Source organism: Aplysia californica, unplaced genomic scaffold (genome assembly GCF_000002075.1).
Source record: "Aplysia californica isolate F4 #8 unplaced genomic scaffold, AplCal3.0 scaffold00517, whole genome shotgun sequence".
Lineage (NCBI taxonomy): Eukaryota > Metazoa > Mollusca > Gastropoda > Aplysiida > Aplysiidae > Aplysia > Aplysia californica.
Genome location: NW_004797787.1, coordinates 160,692 through 177,965, shown reverse-complemented (window position 1 = coordinate 177,965; position 17,274 = coordinate 160,692). Strand labels below are relative to the sequence as shown.

The window sequence follows — 17,274 nt, the reverse complement described above, 5'->3', positions numbered from 1 at the left end:
TGTGTGTGTGTGTGTGTGTGTGTGTTTGCGTGTGCGTGAGTGCCTTTATATTTACATTTTGGTTAACGTGTATCGGGCTGAAATAAGTCTGGTTAGCAAAATAAAACCAGGAACCACTTTTTAAAATGTTAATATTCTAAGATCACATTAACAAACAAGAGGGTGCGTGTGGAGGTTAATATCAGAGGATTTTGGAGGGGAGAAGGGTTACGTTACTGAGTAACTGAAAGAATACACAGATTCATTCTGAGAGCTATATAATAACAACCTTTCATGTGTTTTTTTTAATCTCTGAATAACAATCTAAAAGACATACACGGGCTAAGAGACAGGGGTAGACAAGCAGGCACTTTAATTTCTTTTTACGGCCGTCCTACGAAATTTACCCTACGGTTATTTTCCTGCAGAAACATGCAAAGCAGGGTGTTTTATCTGCGACTGCCGTGCTCAGGAGAAATGAAGTTTCGAGAAGGCAGACGGAAAAGCAGTTTTTCCTCTGATTTACTAGTGGAACCGGAGACGTTTCTTCTCCACGTCCTAACGATTACGTCGGATTTTACGCAAGCGAATGCCTAAACGACGGTGTATATTACGTTTTACTGCGTTTTGAATCTTTACGTGCTTTTTTTTTTTTTCCTTTGAATTGCACGTTATTCAAGGTATCCTGAAACAAAAAGTGGCAAACAAGGATTACAAACGCGCACGCATTGTCGGAGTGAAATTATTACTTCACCGTTGTTATTGGTTTTTGTTGTTGTTTTTGTGCTGCTGCTGTTGTTGTTGTTGTTGCTATTGTTGTTGTTTATAATGTTGACAATGTTATTGTTCATGGGATCACTTACATTACTGTGGCCTGTGGGGAGCAGGTTAGGAGCGCACGCAAAAGACGTGCTTTCGATTCTCAAGTGGAGATAATTTATTTTCCCAACAACGGGGTAAATGCAACCGTCTCTTAATTGATCTAAACTGTGTCGATTAGAGGGTAAAACTTGATAATAGTAAATAGCATTTATACTGCGCATTTCCATTTTCTTTTTTTTTTTAATGCTCTATACGCATAACATCGAAAAAGACATCACATCTTAAAAATTAATCGACATGCGTGTACGTAAAACAAAGTTTTATGCATGTAACTTTTTCAGTTACTTCACATTACTTTGATTAATCTTTTCTCCAAACCTCGACTCTTTTACAGTTCTCATTTTTAGCTTTTTTCCCCCTCGTTATCCTTCTTGTCATGATATTTTTTGTTGGAAACGTGTTTGATTGTTTTCATCGCTGTTACTGCAAGTATTGCCGTCTTTGTTGCTGTTGGTTTTTAATGTTGTCTTTGTTATAATCGTTGTTGTCGTCATTGTCGTCGTCGCCATTGGTGTTGTTGCTGCACTTTTGTTTCTTCTCTATATCATACTTATTCTTATTTATTACAGTTGCTGCTGGTAGAATAGTAGTAGTAGTAGTAGTCGTAGTCGTAGTAGTCGTAGTAGTAGTAGCAGTAGTAGTAGTAGTAGTAGTAGTAGTAGTAGTAGTAGTAGTAGTAGTAGTAGAAGTTTTATTATGACCTTCGTCATTAATATCGTCATTAACGTTAGATCTAATTTTATTGTTATTGTTATTGTTATTACAGATGCTTGTTGGCGTTTACTTGTTCTTCCGATTGTTGTTGTTTTTTATTGTTGTATGTTGTTGGGTTTTTTGTTGTTGTTGTTGTTTCTGTTGTTGTATTATTGTTCTACTTTAGTCGTCGGTCTATCGCAGCTTCCCTCTTCATGAAAAGACTTTTCGTGTCTATTGTTTTTAAGTGTCGGCATGCAATCAAACTCAAACCCAGAGGTAATGGACGCCAATCCTCACGATTGCATGGGAAAATGAGGCGTACTCAATTTTATTTGTTAAAAGAAACCCACATAATTTTTATTCAAATCTGATAGGTTCGGTCTGCATCTGCCGGAGATAAATCTTGGAAGGGTGAGCGTTCAGTAAGTGGAAGGTTTTTGGACCATATTGATCTCTCCATGCTTTAGTTTGAAGAAATAGGGGAAAGAGTACATTGCATTTTTTTAGGCAAAATATATTTCGAAGCAATTTTTATTTTTCCTTTGATTGTTAACTAATTTTTTTAAACGTGTATCTCAGTACTGTGGGGTTGTTGTTGTTTGTTTTGGGGTTTTTTTTTGGTGTTTTCTTTTTTATGGAAAAGTCACTGCTTCCTTTTGGTCGATGTCTATATACCAAAAGACGATATTTTATTTTTAGTGCCAGACTTTCAGCTGCAGGTGGTCAGACCCCTGTTTCTTTCTCGTTTCTTTGTATGAAGGTTTCAACCCTATTTTAGACGTTGGCTACATATTTTATGATGTCATCTCTCGCGAAAACAGAAACAGGGCTGTCAGATTAGATCTGTAAAGATAATCGTTTATGATTTGTGGGGCCAAATCAGTTGCCACATTTTTTTTTTCTGGCACTTTTTTGGTATTTCCTGTAGAAAGCAAACGTGAGGTACATTTGGTCTTGACATAATGATATAAAAGGTTCACAAATGTGCTGTTTAGAAAAATTATACCTGTGTTCAGAGGATCAAAACAACCCCAGAGCTTCAATGATCAATCATACATATCAGCTCGCACCTGTATTAAAATCAAGAAGAATAAGTGGATCAAAATTGAAATGTAACTTGGGTATATCAGTGAAATAACTCTAGAACTAACAAAGTAAGACTTCTTTATTTCAAACAAATAAACAGAAGAATGAAAGATGAAGGCGGAATGAAAGCATGTATATTCCACGGGTTTAAAGAGACTGAACATTTAGCACTTAGTGATATTTTGAAATAAATTCAAGACGAAGAAAGAAAGAATGAAAGAATATAATTTCAATGCTGCAATCCACTGGGATTATTTGTGGGAATAGACAAATATTTCTTTTTCTTTTGTTTATATTGTCATTTGAGATTCGCTAGATACCGGCCTCTTTGGAACAGCGCTTAGGCGTTTCGTCGTCGCACGCAGCAGGTCATGGTTCGATTCCCCCGTGGGGAGAATTTCTATCGCGTATTTGCTAGGACGTTGCTTGCCTCTCAGCCCAGGTTGGCCTTGACGACCGACAGGCAGGGTCAAACTGTGGCTCCTAAATGATCTAAACTGTGTCGATGGGGGAGGAAAATCACCTACATTTTTTAAAATGAACCCTAGGTTGATGAGATTGCTTTTCCCCACCCACTAGACCAATCCATTTATTCACAGGAAATGCTTAATAGAAGGCAAAATAATGAAATGATCCCTGTTTTTATGCTTCACCGGGACGATGCATGAACTGGAATACCTGGGAGATTGAGGATGGTTGTGTGTGTTTTTTAATGGGGTTTTGCTTGTTTGTTCGTTTTTTAACGTGTTTTTGTTGTTGTTGATATTTTTATTTGTTTGTTTGTTTTTCTTTTTATTCTTTAATTCTACCTAATATAAAATTGTTTTGTTTTTGTTTTTAAACACGGGGGTTTCTGGAGTGTATCCTAACGCTAGGCACGTCTAGCCAAATACAACAACGGGGCTCACAGCATCACGCACACGAGCAATGTCGTGGTAGAGTCTGAATCGTTAATTGTCCTGCATATGTATACAATTATGAGGTAGTAAAATAATCCTGTCTCTATAAGAACCACATTTTATTTATTTATTTCAACGTACAAGGAAGAACCACTAGATTCTCTTTACGTCTGTGAGAAAAAGATCCGAGATGTAGGCCTGAGCGTTTTGTAACTGGAGAGCAGTTTGAGAGCTACAAGGTAAAAGCAAGCACTGTCAAGCCTTGTTTTTATTTTTAAATAATAGGGCACTGCACCCACACATAATTTTGTGGCATAACTTTGTTTCGTTAGTTATGTTTTGAATGTCAACGTAACAGTCAACTCACTCGCTATTAGTATGCCATTATTTTCAAAAATTACCTGACTTCGATTTCTTAGCTATGTTTTGAATATCTACTTTCAAATTATTCTTAAGTCATTTTTTCTTCATAATACCGACTCATAGGATTAACAAAGCGTCTATTTCATCAACATAAAAAGGATGTCTGGACTCTCTCTAAGTCTGTGTGGAAAAGACCTGAGATGTGGGCTTGAGAATTGTTTTACAGGAGAACAAGTAGACAAACTGTTCCCGGAACCTCTTGACACTGACAAAATAGAGGTACACGTTGACGCCGTGGGTCAGCTGGGACAGGCCGATGGACACTCGGAGAGCCAGGAAGAAATCGGCGGACGGGAAGTGGTGAGGGGAGAGCCAGGTGTAGCTCTGGATAAGGAACAAGAGCATGACTATGCACAGGGGCGTGGTCAGCACTGCGAAGGCGAACGACGCTGTCAACATAATGACGGTCATCGCGTTGTCCTGCCTCGCTATCTGTCTCACCTGAGGATTGAGAGTAATAATAAATAGTAATAAACAGCATTTGTATAGCGCATATCACCGCTCAAAAGCAGGTTCTATGCGCTTTACGCTATATTCTTGAGAGTACAGCCGCTTTTTATTGAGTATCATACGAGCATCGTTGTATTAGCATACTTTTCGTCAGATATTCTTTTAAGCTATGTTCACACGTTTTAAAAGGTTCACTTATAGATGGAGAGCACAGTCGCTTTTATTGAGTATCATACTAGCATCGTTGTATTAGCATAGTTTTCGTGAGATATTCTTTTAAGCTCTGTTCACACGTGTTTAAAGGTTCACTTATAAATGGAGAGCACAGTCGCTTTTATTGAGTATCATACGAGCATCGTTGTATTGGCATAGATCTAATTTTCATCAGATATTCTTTTAAGCTCTGTTCATACGTTATACAAGGTTCACTTATGGATTGAGAGTATAGTCGAGCCTGCTCTAACGGCCACCCTGTATAAAGCAATCACCTCTACAAACGGCCACTTCGTATACCCCTCCCCCCCCCAGCCCCCTTACGTTTTTTAAATCATAAAGACACTGTATACGACCTCCACTTCTCTCCTCGACAATTGGAGGCCATCTTAGACAATTTCAGCTGTATTTTGAAATACGAGAACAATTTGACAGCTTTAATGAAGAAGTGAGAGCGACTATTGGCTCTGAGTCCTGCTTGCATTCCATAGAAAAATAGAGAATAAAATGGCTTGGCCACCTGTTACGAATGTCACCTAGTCAGCCAGTCTCAAGACCCCATAACACCAAGTACTCAGGCTATAAAGAAAGAGGTAGACCACCCCAAAAAAATGGATTGAGGAAGTAAATGAAACTCTGAGAAATCACAATTCATAATATATATATATCCCTCTTGAAAGAGCTGTGGAGCAGGCCTGCATAGAAAACTGCATCTCCCCTCGACGCTTAACGGCAACAGATGATGAAAAAGTAAGTAAAATCAAAATGGCATTTTTAAAATAATAGTCTACAGTCGAAATTGTCCAAGACGGTTACTCAATATCAATAGAAAAGTGTTTGTCTAGGACAGGTGGGCATCTTGAAATTTGTCTTTATAATAGAGACAGTTAGCAAAGAGGGGGGGGGGGATATGTGAGAAGTGGTCCTTTGTGTGGAGTAGGGGGGGGGGTATTTGTTGTGGGGGGGTTTTGGGGGGTAGGGGTTCTGTCTTGCTTGTTTTTGTTTGTCTGTTTGCTTGTTTGTTTGTTTGCTTGTTTGTTTGCTTGTCTGGTTGTTTTCTTGTCTGGTTGTTTGTTTGTTGTTGTTTTTTGTCTTTTTTTTTGGGGGGGGGGTGTTGTAATGGTTTAAAAAGATCTGACGTTTCGATGTTTCAGCAAGAAGTGTTAACGAAGCTTTCTTAAATGTTATAATAATAGTATTAGGCAAATCCACTCAAAAAGGCCGAAACAACTTGAACTGTGGTAATAGTCATGACTAAAATGTACCAAAAGAACAGATGGCTACCATACTTGGTAGAATGATGTCCATTTCAAAATTATTTTCAACACTAACCTATTCTTGTCGTGCATGCACTTTCTTTGTATTTTACTGTGACCGGTTTTTTTTTTCATCAAGCAGAAAACGTTGCGTTGATCCTAAATCAATAGGTTTCTTTCTTTAACTCATTTGTAATAATTCCCTTACCTGATAATTGCGTCATTAGAAGGATACCTGAGACTAGTTTTACATTTGATAGGCCTACATACGGTATCAATGTATTGACTATAGACTTTCAAAATCTTTTAAGTTTCTGACGACTCGAAAAGATTGTATCAGCGTACGTGGTGCAACGGTTAGACTCTTCGACGTTGCATGCAGTAGAAATGCGTTCAGTTCCCCTCTGGACACATGCTTTTGTTTGTTATGTTGTTGTTGCTGTTGTTCTTGTTGTTGTTGTTGTTGTTATTGTTTTAATCGAGTATATTTATGTGTGTCTGCTGGGACGCTGTAATTAAAGAGTCCGGATTGCTCTGATAAACTGTATCGAAGCAGTCTGTCCGTCTCCTCACTGATCTAAATAGTGGTGTTGATGGCTGTGTAAAACATTATACTACACTCTTGATGATTTTAACTTAAGACAAACAACAATAAAATCACCTGTATTTCAGACATAAAACCTCTGCGCTTCAACCCTCTCCTCAGCTCAATCGCTATGACGCCAGAGGTGATGAAGACGACCGGCAGCGGGATAAAGTTGTAGCACGTCGTGTATACGATGATCCAAGTCTTGCTACCATAGCTCTCCATTTCCGAAACCAGCACATACGCACCGGTCAGAGCCACGCACAGAACTGCTGCTGTCATGTAGGCGTGGCGTAAAGTGAGGTTGACGGTTTTTCTAAATGGGTCAAGAATGATTGCCAGCCGCTCCAGGCAAATCAAGACGAGCGTCCAGTTGGCGTAGGTCCCGGCGTAGTGGTGCAAGTTGTAGAACCAGTCGTGGCTCACGTCCTCTGTAGTGATCACGGAGTAGTCTTTGAAGAATTTGGTCAAGATCTGAGAAAGTGATAGGCACATCTGTTTTAAATGAGGCAGCTTGAACTGTATGTTTCACGGGGAGTTGAGATTGTTTAAGAATGCTATCAGATCTGCTGGGGTAATAATATTAGATTGTAAAACGCATAGAGCTTGCTCTTGAGCTGTAATTTGCGCCATACGAATGCTAGGTATTATTAAATATAAGACGTTTCAACACGGGAAAAAATGGAATTCAATCAGATTATTTAAAGAAATAAAGCTGCTATAGGACGGGCACACTGAATATGTTCACAACAAAAGTGGGCATGGGCTGGGCTGGTCATGTCGGTAGAATGAAGGGTAACAGGCACTGAATAGAGGCCAAGAACAGGAGAACGATCAAGAGGAAGCCCAGGAAGAGGTTAGCAAGATGACATCAGAGAGAGGACGTGAACAACCTGGACACAGAAAATGACAGAAAGGACAGAGTGGAAGTCATTGCTACAAGGCTGGTGCAGAAAGACAGAGAGAAATACACAGGGAAACATAATGAAAGTCAGCTACATAATAATTAAAGAAAGCTTCCGATAAATGAACACATTGAATATTGTGAATACTTTTGATATACTCCCAGATATGACAATAACACCGCAAGATACGCATAGCCTAGAGAATACGACACATTTGATCTTCTTCATTCTCTTTGTAACTTATTTTTTTGGTAAGTGTTTTACGGCGCTCACAACTGCATAAGGCCATATGAGCGCGCGGGACACATTTAACATTTTTAGTTGGTTGGAAATTTAGAATTTTTGCCCAGGTGGCGGACGAAACCTACTTTTATCGATTTTGGAACACCAAGGGATCTTGAAAGTGCGCAACTTGCGCTCGTAACCTCCGACATTTTTCGCCATCATCCGAGAAGGCTAGGTGTAGATCTTTCCTACCAAAAGATCAGGGGTGTGGCTGAAAGACAGCAGTAAGAAGGAGCCAAGTAGTAGCAGTAGAAAGGCTGTAGAAAGAGTCAGGAGCCCAGAGGAGGGGGCAAAGTAGGTGAGGGAGGGAGGGTAGGGGGCAGAAAATAGAGACAAAAGCAGATAACATAACATTGTCAAAGAGCAGGAAAGGATATGAAAGGAGAAGAAAATGTTTCGTCGCTATACGGATTCGAAGCCGGGAAATATTGAATGGGAGGTGAACACCTTATACTCTAGACCGCGAGAGCCCCCTTTTGTAATTTTTAGTGTGACGATACAGAACATCACTACTCGAAGCAGTTGAAAGAAAAATGCTGATGCATATTTTAATATTCCACAAACGTGTGCTTTCCTCTTCTTCTCGGGAAAGTGGCTATGTTGATGAGGTTTATTATAGGCTCGTGGCTTATTAATTTCTAATATTATAATCAAGTAATTCTTTAACAGGATAAATAAAAGCAAACCTAATTGAGTGCAAATAGTTGTGGATGGCCGCTGGAAGGTCATTCGTCTTTGCTTTCCCTCTGTTATTTTTGTCCGTCTGTCTGTCTGTCTTACTTTTTCCCACCACTCAATTACATGTATTTTTATTGATGTACTTCTCTTTACTTGCACAAACAAGACTGCAACGTATGTACAGATTACCTGATTTCTGTGTCAACCCTGAGGTTTGTTTATAATTCTGTTTTTACTCAACCCTGCTTTGTTTGCTTATAACAATATTCTTCTCCTAGAGGTGAACAACTAAAAATACGCAAGATTAACCAAGGGTGGACACGAACAACAACAAAATGCTGTATTCAGAACGTACCGTGAACACCAGAGAAATGAAGTCTCCAAATGCTAACAGGACCAGATAGAATGTTGCAGGGGTCAGTTTAAGGGAGAGAATCGTGACGGCAGCGACCAGGTTCCCGGGCACACCAAGAACAACTGAAACCCAGAAGAAGATTTCCTCTAACAGCAGGGCCAATGCGCATGTGTCCTCGATATCTTTTCTGCCCTCTGGACTCAGCAAGTCCTCAGAGCCACGGAATGCCACACAGGCTACAAACACAATCGATGAGTTGGAGTCATTCATGGTATGTTGTTCCAACGGGTATCACACAGCGCACAAAGTACCGATAAGACAACAGAAAGCCACTTATTTTCTGTCATACCCTGATGTCCTCTTCCATTCTCCCTCGGAATGGGCTTGTCGGTCTACCCTGATTTCATTTGTTGTGAACGGCACTCACAGTTTTCGTAGTCCTCATCCATTGTCCTGTGCAGAGTTTAATATGCTGTGCTCACTCATCATGGAGATATCTCTGTCTTTTTACGATGTACTTCCAAAATTCGGAGTTAATTTATTTCACTCCGTCCATAATCACAGGTATAGATAGAAATCATGTACATTGTAATCTCGATCAGTTCATGCCATAGAGTGGAATCTGCACGGAGTCAAAGTGATAACAAGCGTTAGGTCATCTGGTTAAGGAAAATCCCAAAGGTTGGATAGTGGTCCTTCATTCACGGAACTGTTTCTAGAGGTGAAGAATGAAAAAAAACGTACGAAGATCAAATTGGCGGTGGTTTGTGGGGGGGTGGATTGGTGGTGGGGGGGGGGGGTACTAGGAATGTCAAAAGTGAGATAAACAAATCCAGACTTACCCTTTGATGTTTCCCAAACGACAATTACGTCTGTACTCCACGAGCTAACGGCTATTATAAACCTATATTTGCTTTATCGACCTTATCAGGATAGATCGTCGCCATCCACAGTCCACTGCTACATTGCGGTCATAATCCGTGTGATGAGCCATTAACATAATTACAGGACATCTCTGTGATCATAACCACTGACAGCTGTGCATATATATTTGTCATACAATAATAGAAATAACAAGGATGATACCTACAATAACAGCAACAACAACGACAACAAAAGTCTCATCATCATTATCATCAATAGCAGCAGCAACATCATCAACAACAACAACAACAACAGCAGCAGCATCAACAAGAATAACAACAACAATAGCAGCAGCAGCAGCAGCCGCCGCCGCAGCAGCAGCGGCAACAGCAGCAGCAACAACAACAACAGCAACTGCAATCGCAATAATAACAACAAGAATTTGTGAGTTTCGGAACAGTAATCTTGATTAGGGGTGGGGAGTTTTGATATTCGTAGCTCTTCTTGTATAACTTTGCTGCAATTGCTTTTAATTCAATCATATTCACCCTCCCCCCCCCCCCTTGTCTTGAGAAGAATATACGATTGGTGAGGGAAGGGACTACTAATTTACCAAATAAATGGAAGATATCAACCGGGGGCAACTAGGTTAAAACGGCGTCTCCATGTTGGTGTCAATACTTTCAGAGGACAGCTCAGATTCACTAGAAATATAACTTCTCTCCTGTACAGTTGGTGCTTCTCCTGTTGTTGTCAGACTAATCCGATCTCGAATTTCCATGCCACTGTTCCCTACAATCTTCTAGATCTAGATACAAAATGAATGAAGAAAAAAACAACAAGTTGTAACTGGCAAATAGTTTATAAAATCGCATTCTAACTTACAGAGTACACCCTAAGAGTATCCATATTATTCTTGACGTCCAAGAATAAAAAAACTAGGTGTGTGACGTCAACTCTTTATATTATTCTACAAAATCCTTATCCAGTGGTCTGTGTAGAGAGGGACACTATTTTCATCGAGAAAAATGTTTTTGACACCTGAAGCTGCACCACAGACATTGGGGCTCTCGTGGTCTGGAGGTTACAGTGTTCGCCTCTCATTCAATAGGTGCAAGTGTTCGAAACCTGAAATCGATAAGAGTAGGCATCAGCCGCCACTCAGTCAAAGTTCAATATTCCTACCATACTGAAAATGGTTAATGTGTTTGTTCCGCGTGCTCATATGAGAGCTCCGTAAAACACTTTCGAAACCAAACAAACCACAGACACTGCTAGTCAGGAAACGTTTGATATCTACCAGTCTGTGATCCCTGGAGTCTGATTTTCTCAAAATAGTGAAGATATTTTTTAAGTTCTTTTTTTCCAATGCAATGAATGGTGACTGTATGTCATGTTTTAAGCAACAACAACAACAAAAGCAAAAATAAAAACATAAAAAAGAACGATTCTGAAGCCGAAAGGAGATGTAGTCCATTTATAACTTCATGTTTTAAAGTTTAAGTGACAAGAAAATATTTTAACAAAGTCTTACAGCTACAAAAGACCTGGAACTTAATCGCTAAAAAGAATTGATATTTCAATCAAGAATTAATAATCTTTAGTATATAAAGAATGCCAATTTATGGTCAAATGGTCTACGCTTTTTGCTTCAGTTCAGACATCTTGCATGGAAGAATCTTGCCCAACTGCAAACGAAGCCGTTTGACACTGACAAAATACAATTAGACATCGACCCCGTGAGACAGCTGGGACAGGCCCGCGGACACCTGAGCTGCCTTGAAGAAACTGGCCGGGGCCGTGTGGTGAGGAGACACCCAGGTATAGCTGGACGTCCAGACCGAAGGACTAGAACCCAAATGGCCGCTGGATCGGAAAAGTAAAGTAAAGTATGGCTGGACGCCACATGCACCAGCATGACCACACACAAAGGGCTGATGAGCACTGCGAAGGCGAAGGAGTCTGCCAACATAAGGGCCGTCATAGCGTTTTTTGTGTGCCATATTTAAAGCAAAAAAAACCCAGGACGATTCTGAAACCCGAAACAAGAAGAAGTCCACTCGTTATAAAACTGTATTTTTTTTTTTTATGGTAAAGTTTAAGGGACAAAAATATTTTTTACCAATCGTCAGGGAAGAGAAAAGACCTTAGACTTAATATTTAAAAAGAAATAATAAACTGTGTATAGTCAAAAGGTTTAATGGATATGAAGGTATTTTACCAAAGTATCTCGGCTAGAAAATATCTTAGACTTAATTTTTTTTAAATAATTAAATGAATAAAAATGGTCGAAAGGTTTATGTATTTAGCTTGACTTCAAACATCTTGCAAGGAAGAATCTTGCGCAACTGCAAACGAAACCGTTTGACACTGACAAAATACAGGTAGACATCGACGCCGTGAGATAGCTGGGACAGGCCCGCGGACACCTGAGCCGCCATGAAGAAACTGGCCGAGGCCGTGTGGTGAGGAGACACCCAGGTATAGCTGGACGCCACATGCACCAGCATGACCACACACAAAGGGCTGATGAGCACTGCGAAGGCGAAGGAGTCTGCCAGCATAAGGGCCGTCATCGCATTGTCCTGACTAGCAAGCTGTCTGACATGTGCGTCAGACATGATATTCCGGCGCTTTTGTCCTCTTTTCAGCTCAATTGCAAAGACGACGGAAGAGACGAGGACTATTGGGAGTGGAATGAAACAGTAGCAGGTCGAGAACACGATAACCCATGCCCTGTTTCCGTAGCTCTCTACTTGGCACACAGTTGCATAAATTATAATAACGACCAGCCATAGAACGAGGGCAGTGACGTACGAGAGTCGAAGCGTGATTTTGAAAGTTTTTCTGAAAGGATCCAGGACATCTGCAAGTCGCCCCAGGCAGATGAGGACGAGCGTCCAGTTGGCGTAGACTCCGGCATAATGATGTAGATTGTAGAACCAGTCGTGGCTGACGTCCTCTGTAGTGATCACGGCGTAGTCCTTGAAGACTTTGGTTAGGACCTGAACATGGGAATGAAGGTACAGAGGATCAGTTAAACTAATGTATATCATAGTTTTGTTGTTGTTGTTGTTGGTGATGTTGTTATTGTTGTTGCTGTTTTTGTTGTTATGTTGTTGTTGCTGTTGTTATTGTTGTTGTTGTTGTTGTTGTTGTTGCTGTTGTTTATGAATTGAAGAAAAATCAAAGTCAAACGAACTAACATAATGAAACAATGGGCAAGAATAACCCAAAAAAACTATGTTAATATTTAATGGAAATTTGAACCAGGCCGTTTTAAGAATCCGAAGCTGATGTCTGCTGTAATTTTATGCAATGTGTTTTTAAAGCAACAAATGTTAATTTCCAGAGGAAAAAAAAGCGCAACAGGAAAAAAACCTTCAGAGAAAATGATTCCGAACAGTAAGTAGATTTCGGCAACGACTTCTGCTTTTTGTCTTTTTTTCAAGGCGACAGAATTACCACTTGGTACACTTTTAGCTCAGTTTGCACCCTACTGAGCTATGGTATGTGTGACCTTGGTTCAAATCCTCAAAGGTGTGTTGTTACAACTTGGATTGTTTTGAGAGTTTTCAAGGCTGCTCACCTATTTGGGTTTGTACTATCAGAGAAAGATCTCGCCTTTTACATAATGTTACATACTTGATGACAAAATTCACATCATACCTTAGCAAAACACCTCTGTGTCACAGATATTTCGAAAAAAAACCCAAAAAAAACATTAATTAAAACATAGTATCTCATGTCAGTTGCAATAATATAATACTGTTTTTGCACAGTATGGTACAAGTATTTAATAAATTCACGTTATAATCCTTCTGATTTCTATCTGAGAGTGTTCCCAAGCCAATGTTTGTCACATCGAGTTTACGACAACTGTCAGATGCGAAATGTTTGTTTTAGTAAGAGTTATACGGCGCTCGCAATTGCGTGAGGTCAAATGAGTGGGCGGGACACATTAAGCATTTTCAGTGTGGTAGGAATTTTGAATTATGCCCAGGTGGCGGCTGAAGCCTACCGTTATCGATTTTAGGACAACCAATGGATCCTAAACGTGCGCAACGTGCACACGGGACCTCAGACTTTTTTTCACCCTTTTTCGAGAAGGCTAGGTGTTCGATCTTATCTCCACTCTGTATGTTTGAGGGCGCATTTGTAAGTGAGTTGGGCATCTTTGCATTTGTTGCTTTGTGCATGAATGTAAAAAGTGCATTCACGTGTTGATGCTGAACCTTCATACAATGATATTCTAATAACATGGTCACCCAAAATGTTCCTCGTTGATCAATAAAGTTGATCTTATCTTGGAAAGAAGCATGAGCCTAACTCCTTTAATAAAGACCCTTTTGTTTCTTAAATACAAAATAATAGCGTAAAACTGTGTTGATTACTGTGAAGTTATAGCCCTCAGGGAAACACGTATTCAGTTGGGGGGGGGGGGCTTTAAAAGTATGTGACCCTTTTCTTACTTCGTAGGGCCCTTTGCCTTCGAATAATACCTCTAATCTTCGGCCTTTATAAGACCTCTCTGTGTTGCGAGGGCCGTAAAACTCTTACAATAACCAACAACAAAATGTTGTTACTTACCTTAAGTACAAGAGCAATAAAATCCCCGACAGACAGCAGTGCCAAAGAGAATGTCACGGGCGTCAGTTCAAGGGAGAGAATCGTGACGGCAGCGACCAAGTTCCCTGGCAAGCCGAGACTGACAGATACCCAGATCAAGATTTCCTCCAACAGCAGACTTAGATCACACATGTCCTCGATGTCTTCCCTGTCCTTTTGGCTCAGCGAGTCCTCAGAATCCCGGAAGGCCACGCAGGCAACAAACACAATGGAAGCGTTTGTGCTGTTCATCTTGTTCGCCGCCACCATTATGAAGACTGAATTTCTACACAGGTTCAGATTCGGTACGGTACTCAACTTCTAGCAAATCTGTGCACGCCCAAACATGTAATTACTTCCCATCTTTGCTCTGAGCTCGGAAAACCCTTCTAGTAGGAAGGAAGTGCGTGTTATGATTAATTAATTAAGTGGTGAATGTGGCGCAGTGTTGGCTATTTATTACAAGGTCGTATTTGATATATGAGTTGGTTTCACTTCTTTATAACTTAGAGAGTTCGTTTTAAACTGTCTTAAACATCACTCTAAGTTTGTTCAAACTGCTGCTGAGCCAAAGTGCAGAGTAAATTTGAATTTTAGTGTTCCCACCTAAATGAGCAAACATAGACTTTCGCTTGTTATGATAGCATTATAAAAGTTCTTACAAAAACAAAAATTAACACTGTAGACTGTCAGACTTCTTTAGATCTAGCGGATTGCAAATACATTTATTTATTTATTTTGTTTTATTTTATATTATGTTATTTTATTTTATTTTATTTTATTTTTATTTTTGTCTTATTTTCTGTTTAAAAAAAAAATTTGGGGGGGGGGTGGTATTATCGTGACAATACTATCTAACTATGCTTAAAATTCTCGACATGATATTAATACAAGAAATTATACAATTTTCAGTTCTTTTGTTCCAAATAAGTGTTGTACACCCCTTCAATACAATTTAGATCGTTTAAGAGGCGGGCTTCGACGTAACCTGTCAGGGCCAACCTGGGCTAAAAGGGAGTAACGTCTCAGCAGAAAGACTGAGATTCTAGATGAAAAACAAACGGGAATCGAAGTCAGGTATTCTGCGTGAGACAGTGAAACGCCTAGTCGCTACACCATACACGCTGGTACGCTATTAAGTACGAATGGCTCAATAACTGATAAATAATGATAATACCTCCCTAGAGAGGAAACGTTTTCGCTTAGCAAGCAAGTTATTGTTGCTTCTCTCAATAAACTATTGTGCAACAATGAGGATTGAAGATGGTTGAGTGCGTTGGTTAAACCGACAAAGTCAGCTCAAACGAGAATATTTGGGGTGGGTTTTTCTGTGTTTTTTTGTTTTTTGGGGGGGGTTTTGGGGGGGGGGTTGTAATACAGAAAGGAGGAAAGGTGAGCGCTGCGGTTTTTGATAGGTAATAGTAATAGTGGTGAAATCAGGCGCTCGAGCAAAGAATGAAATCGAAGATGTAGGCCTTTTTTCGAATTTTTCCGCTGGTTTGGAAAATTTTTATTGAATATTTGTTTATTGGCTTCACACCTTTTACGAGCGAGCGTAAGTCCATTCAAAACAATATTTATGTGTGGATTTTACCGAAAAATATTGACTTAAGGCACAAATAATGTAAATTTTCTGTTTCCAAGGACTCTCAAGCTATGGGAATTAACAAACGTTGGCAGCCATTTTCTCGCTAATTTTACCTCTGAAACCTTATTGTAAGAAGTAGTGGTTGTAAGTTAAATCTGAGTAATTAGATGTGACGTCTCAAGTCATTTCAAAGGCTGAGAACTAATTTTTATCAATCTCTGGGCAAAACATGTCGGGAAACTTGAAAACAGTCCATAGGTTAACTGACTTGTATTCGAAAACACAAACGTGCTCTTAGGCGGAGTCAAAATAGCACGAAAAGAAACGCAAAAAACCCCAAAACGAAATGAAAATGCTCAGCAGCTGTTAATACTGACAAAGACGCCTTCCAGGCGAAGCGTTGACCTTTCCGATAAACAATTTTCTTTTAAATTTATTTATATTGTCTAACTGAAAATCAATCAAGACTCTCACTATTTCCTCTTGCTCTTTTTCCAACAATGATGATGATGATGATGATGATGACTAAATCGATAACAATAACTGTAAGACAAGTAATAATTCATAATAACAAAAATGGAAGAAAACGTCATCACGAAAAATAACTCAAATTGCTCGTGGAAAACTAATTTCTGGAAATTATGATAGTATATCGACAAGTCTACTCGACTCGATGAACTGTATTATTATGCTGTCCACTCCTAGTTGACTGGTTGTTGAGCTACTGGGTATGGTACTTCAAAAAAACTTACCTCAAACTCCACCCATAAAATTATATATTATGGAAATTGAGTTTGCTCCATGCTGTCAACATGTAAACATTTGATGTTATTGCTCCTTCTATTTACTGGATGCGTGGTGCTTAAATTGAAAGCTCGACTGAGTTTACATACCTGCGCTTGCTGCTTTTGAGCCGGCACCGCATTCTCCTTCCCGAAGGCTTGGCGGGTGTTTCTGAAATTTATGGTGAGCGTGAAGATGCACTCTTTGATGACTATTCGGCTACCCGTTGTGCGACGAATGTTTAGATCTCTGGTCAGGAGGAACACTTCGTACTTTTCGCCGACAGTCGGCACCGAGTACCCGTGAAATATTTACGACGTCAACCTATGGGATCGTTTTGCTCTCCGGGTTTGGAAGTAAGGGGGGGGGGTGTTATTATGGTAGCCTGAGGGATGTTAACGAGCTAGGAATGGAGTTTCTATAAAATAACGAGCGATTGAACTTTGTATGTATCCTGGGAATCCAGAAACCATTCTTTTGATTGGTCAGGACTGATGACCTCGGCAGTCGCTGGAAATTCTATTTATAGCCAAGTGGAAGAAATTTTTGTGTGGGGATAATGAGAACGGCGCTGATTGTAATCGATGCGCCTAACCTTCTGGGAATTGGATGGCTTTAATGTTGTGCTGCTGTTGGTCCGTCGAGCCGCCGTAGACCACCTAATGATCCTGGGGTCAGCGGTTAGTGCGCAAATGACTATAGTCAGATAGGTTTGTTCACTGGAAGGTCTGTCACAAT

The 17,274-nt window shown here is 39.9% G+C and overlaps 2 protein-coding genes across 2 annotated transcripts; both read right to left on the bottom strand.

The window, feature by feature from the left end:
- Positions 1-2,703: 2,703 nt before the first annotated feature.
- Positions 2,704-9,402, bottom strand: LOC101864546. Its single transcript, XM_005106159.3, has 3 exons — positions 8,694-9,402; positions 6,546-6,944; positions 2,704-4,406 (listed from the first exon to the last, which is right to left on the bottom strand). The coding sequence occupies exons 1-3, from the start codon at positions 8,961-8,963 to the stop codon at positions 4,080-4,082; spliced, it is 996 nt and encodes a 331-aa protein (XP_005106216.1). The 5' UTR covers positions 8,964-9,402; the 3' UTR covers positions 2,704-4,079.
- Positions 9,403-11,020: 1,618 nt separating this feature from the next.
- Positions 11,021-14,690, bottom strand: LOC118478370. Its single transcript, XM_035971833.1, has 2 exons — positions 14,148-14,690; positions 11,021-12,562 (listed from the first exon to the last, which is right to left on the bottom strand). Exons 1-2 carry the CDS (start codon positions 14,433-14,435, stop codon positions 11,855-11,857), a joined length of 996 nt encoding a protein of 331 aa, XP_035827726.1. The 5' UTR covers positions 14,436-14,690; the 3' UTR covers positions 11,021-11,854.
- Between the last annotated feature and the right edge of the window lie 2,584 nt (positions 14,691-17,274).

Coding starts and splice junctions, on each gene's coding strand:
- LOC101864546 (XM_005106159.3), bottom strand. CDS start 8,963: ATGAATGACTCCAACTCATCGATTGTGTTTGTAGCCTGTGTGGCATTC. Junction 6,945..8,693: donor TCATTTCTCTGGTGTTCACG/GTACGTTCTGAA, acceptor TCACTTTCTCAG/ATCTTGACCAAATTCTTCAA. Junction 4,407..6,545: donor GTTTTATGTCTGAAATACAG/GTGATTTTATTG, acceptor CTCAATCCTCAG/GTGAGACAGATAGCGAGGCA.
- LOC118478370 (XM_035971833.1), bottom strand. CDS start 14,435: ATGGTGGCGGCGAACAAGATGAACAGCACAAACGCTTCCATTGTGTTT. Junction 12,563..14,147: donor TTATTGCTCTTGTACTTAAG/GTAAGTAACAAC, acceptor TCCCATGTTCAG/GTCCTAACCAAAGTCTTCAA.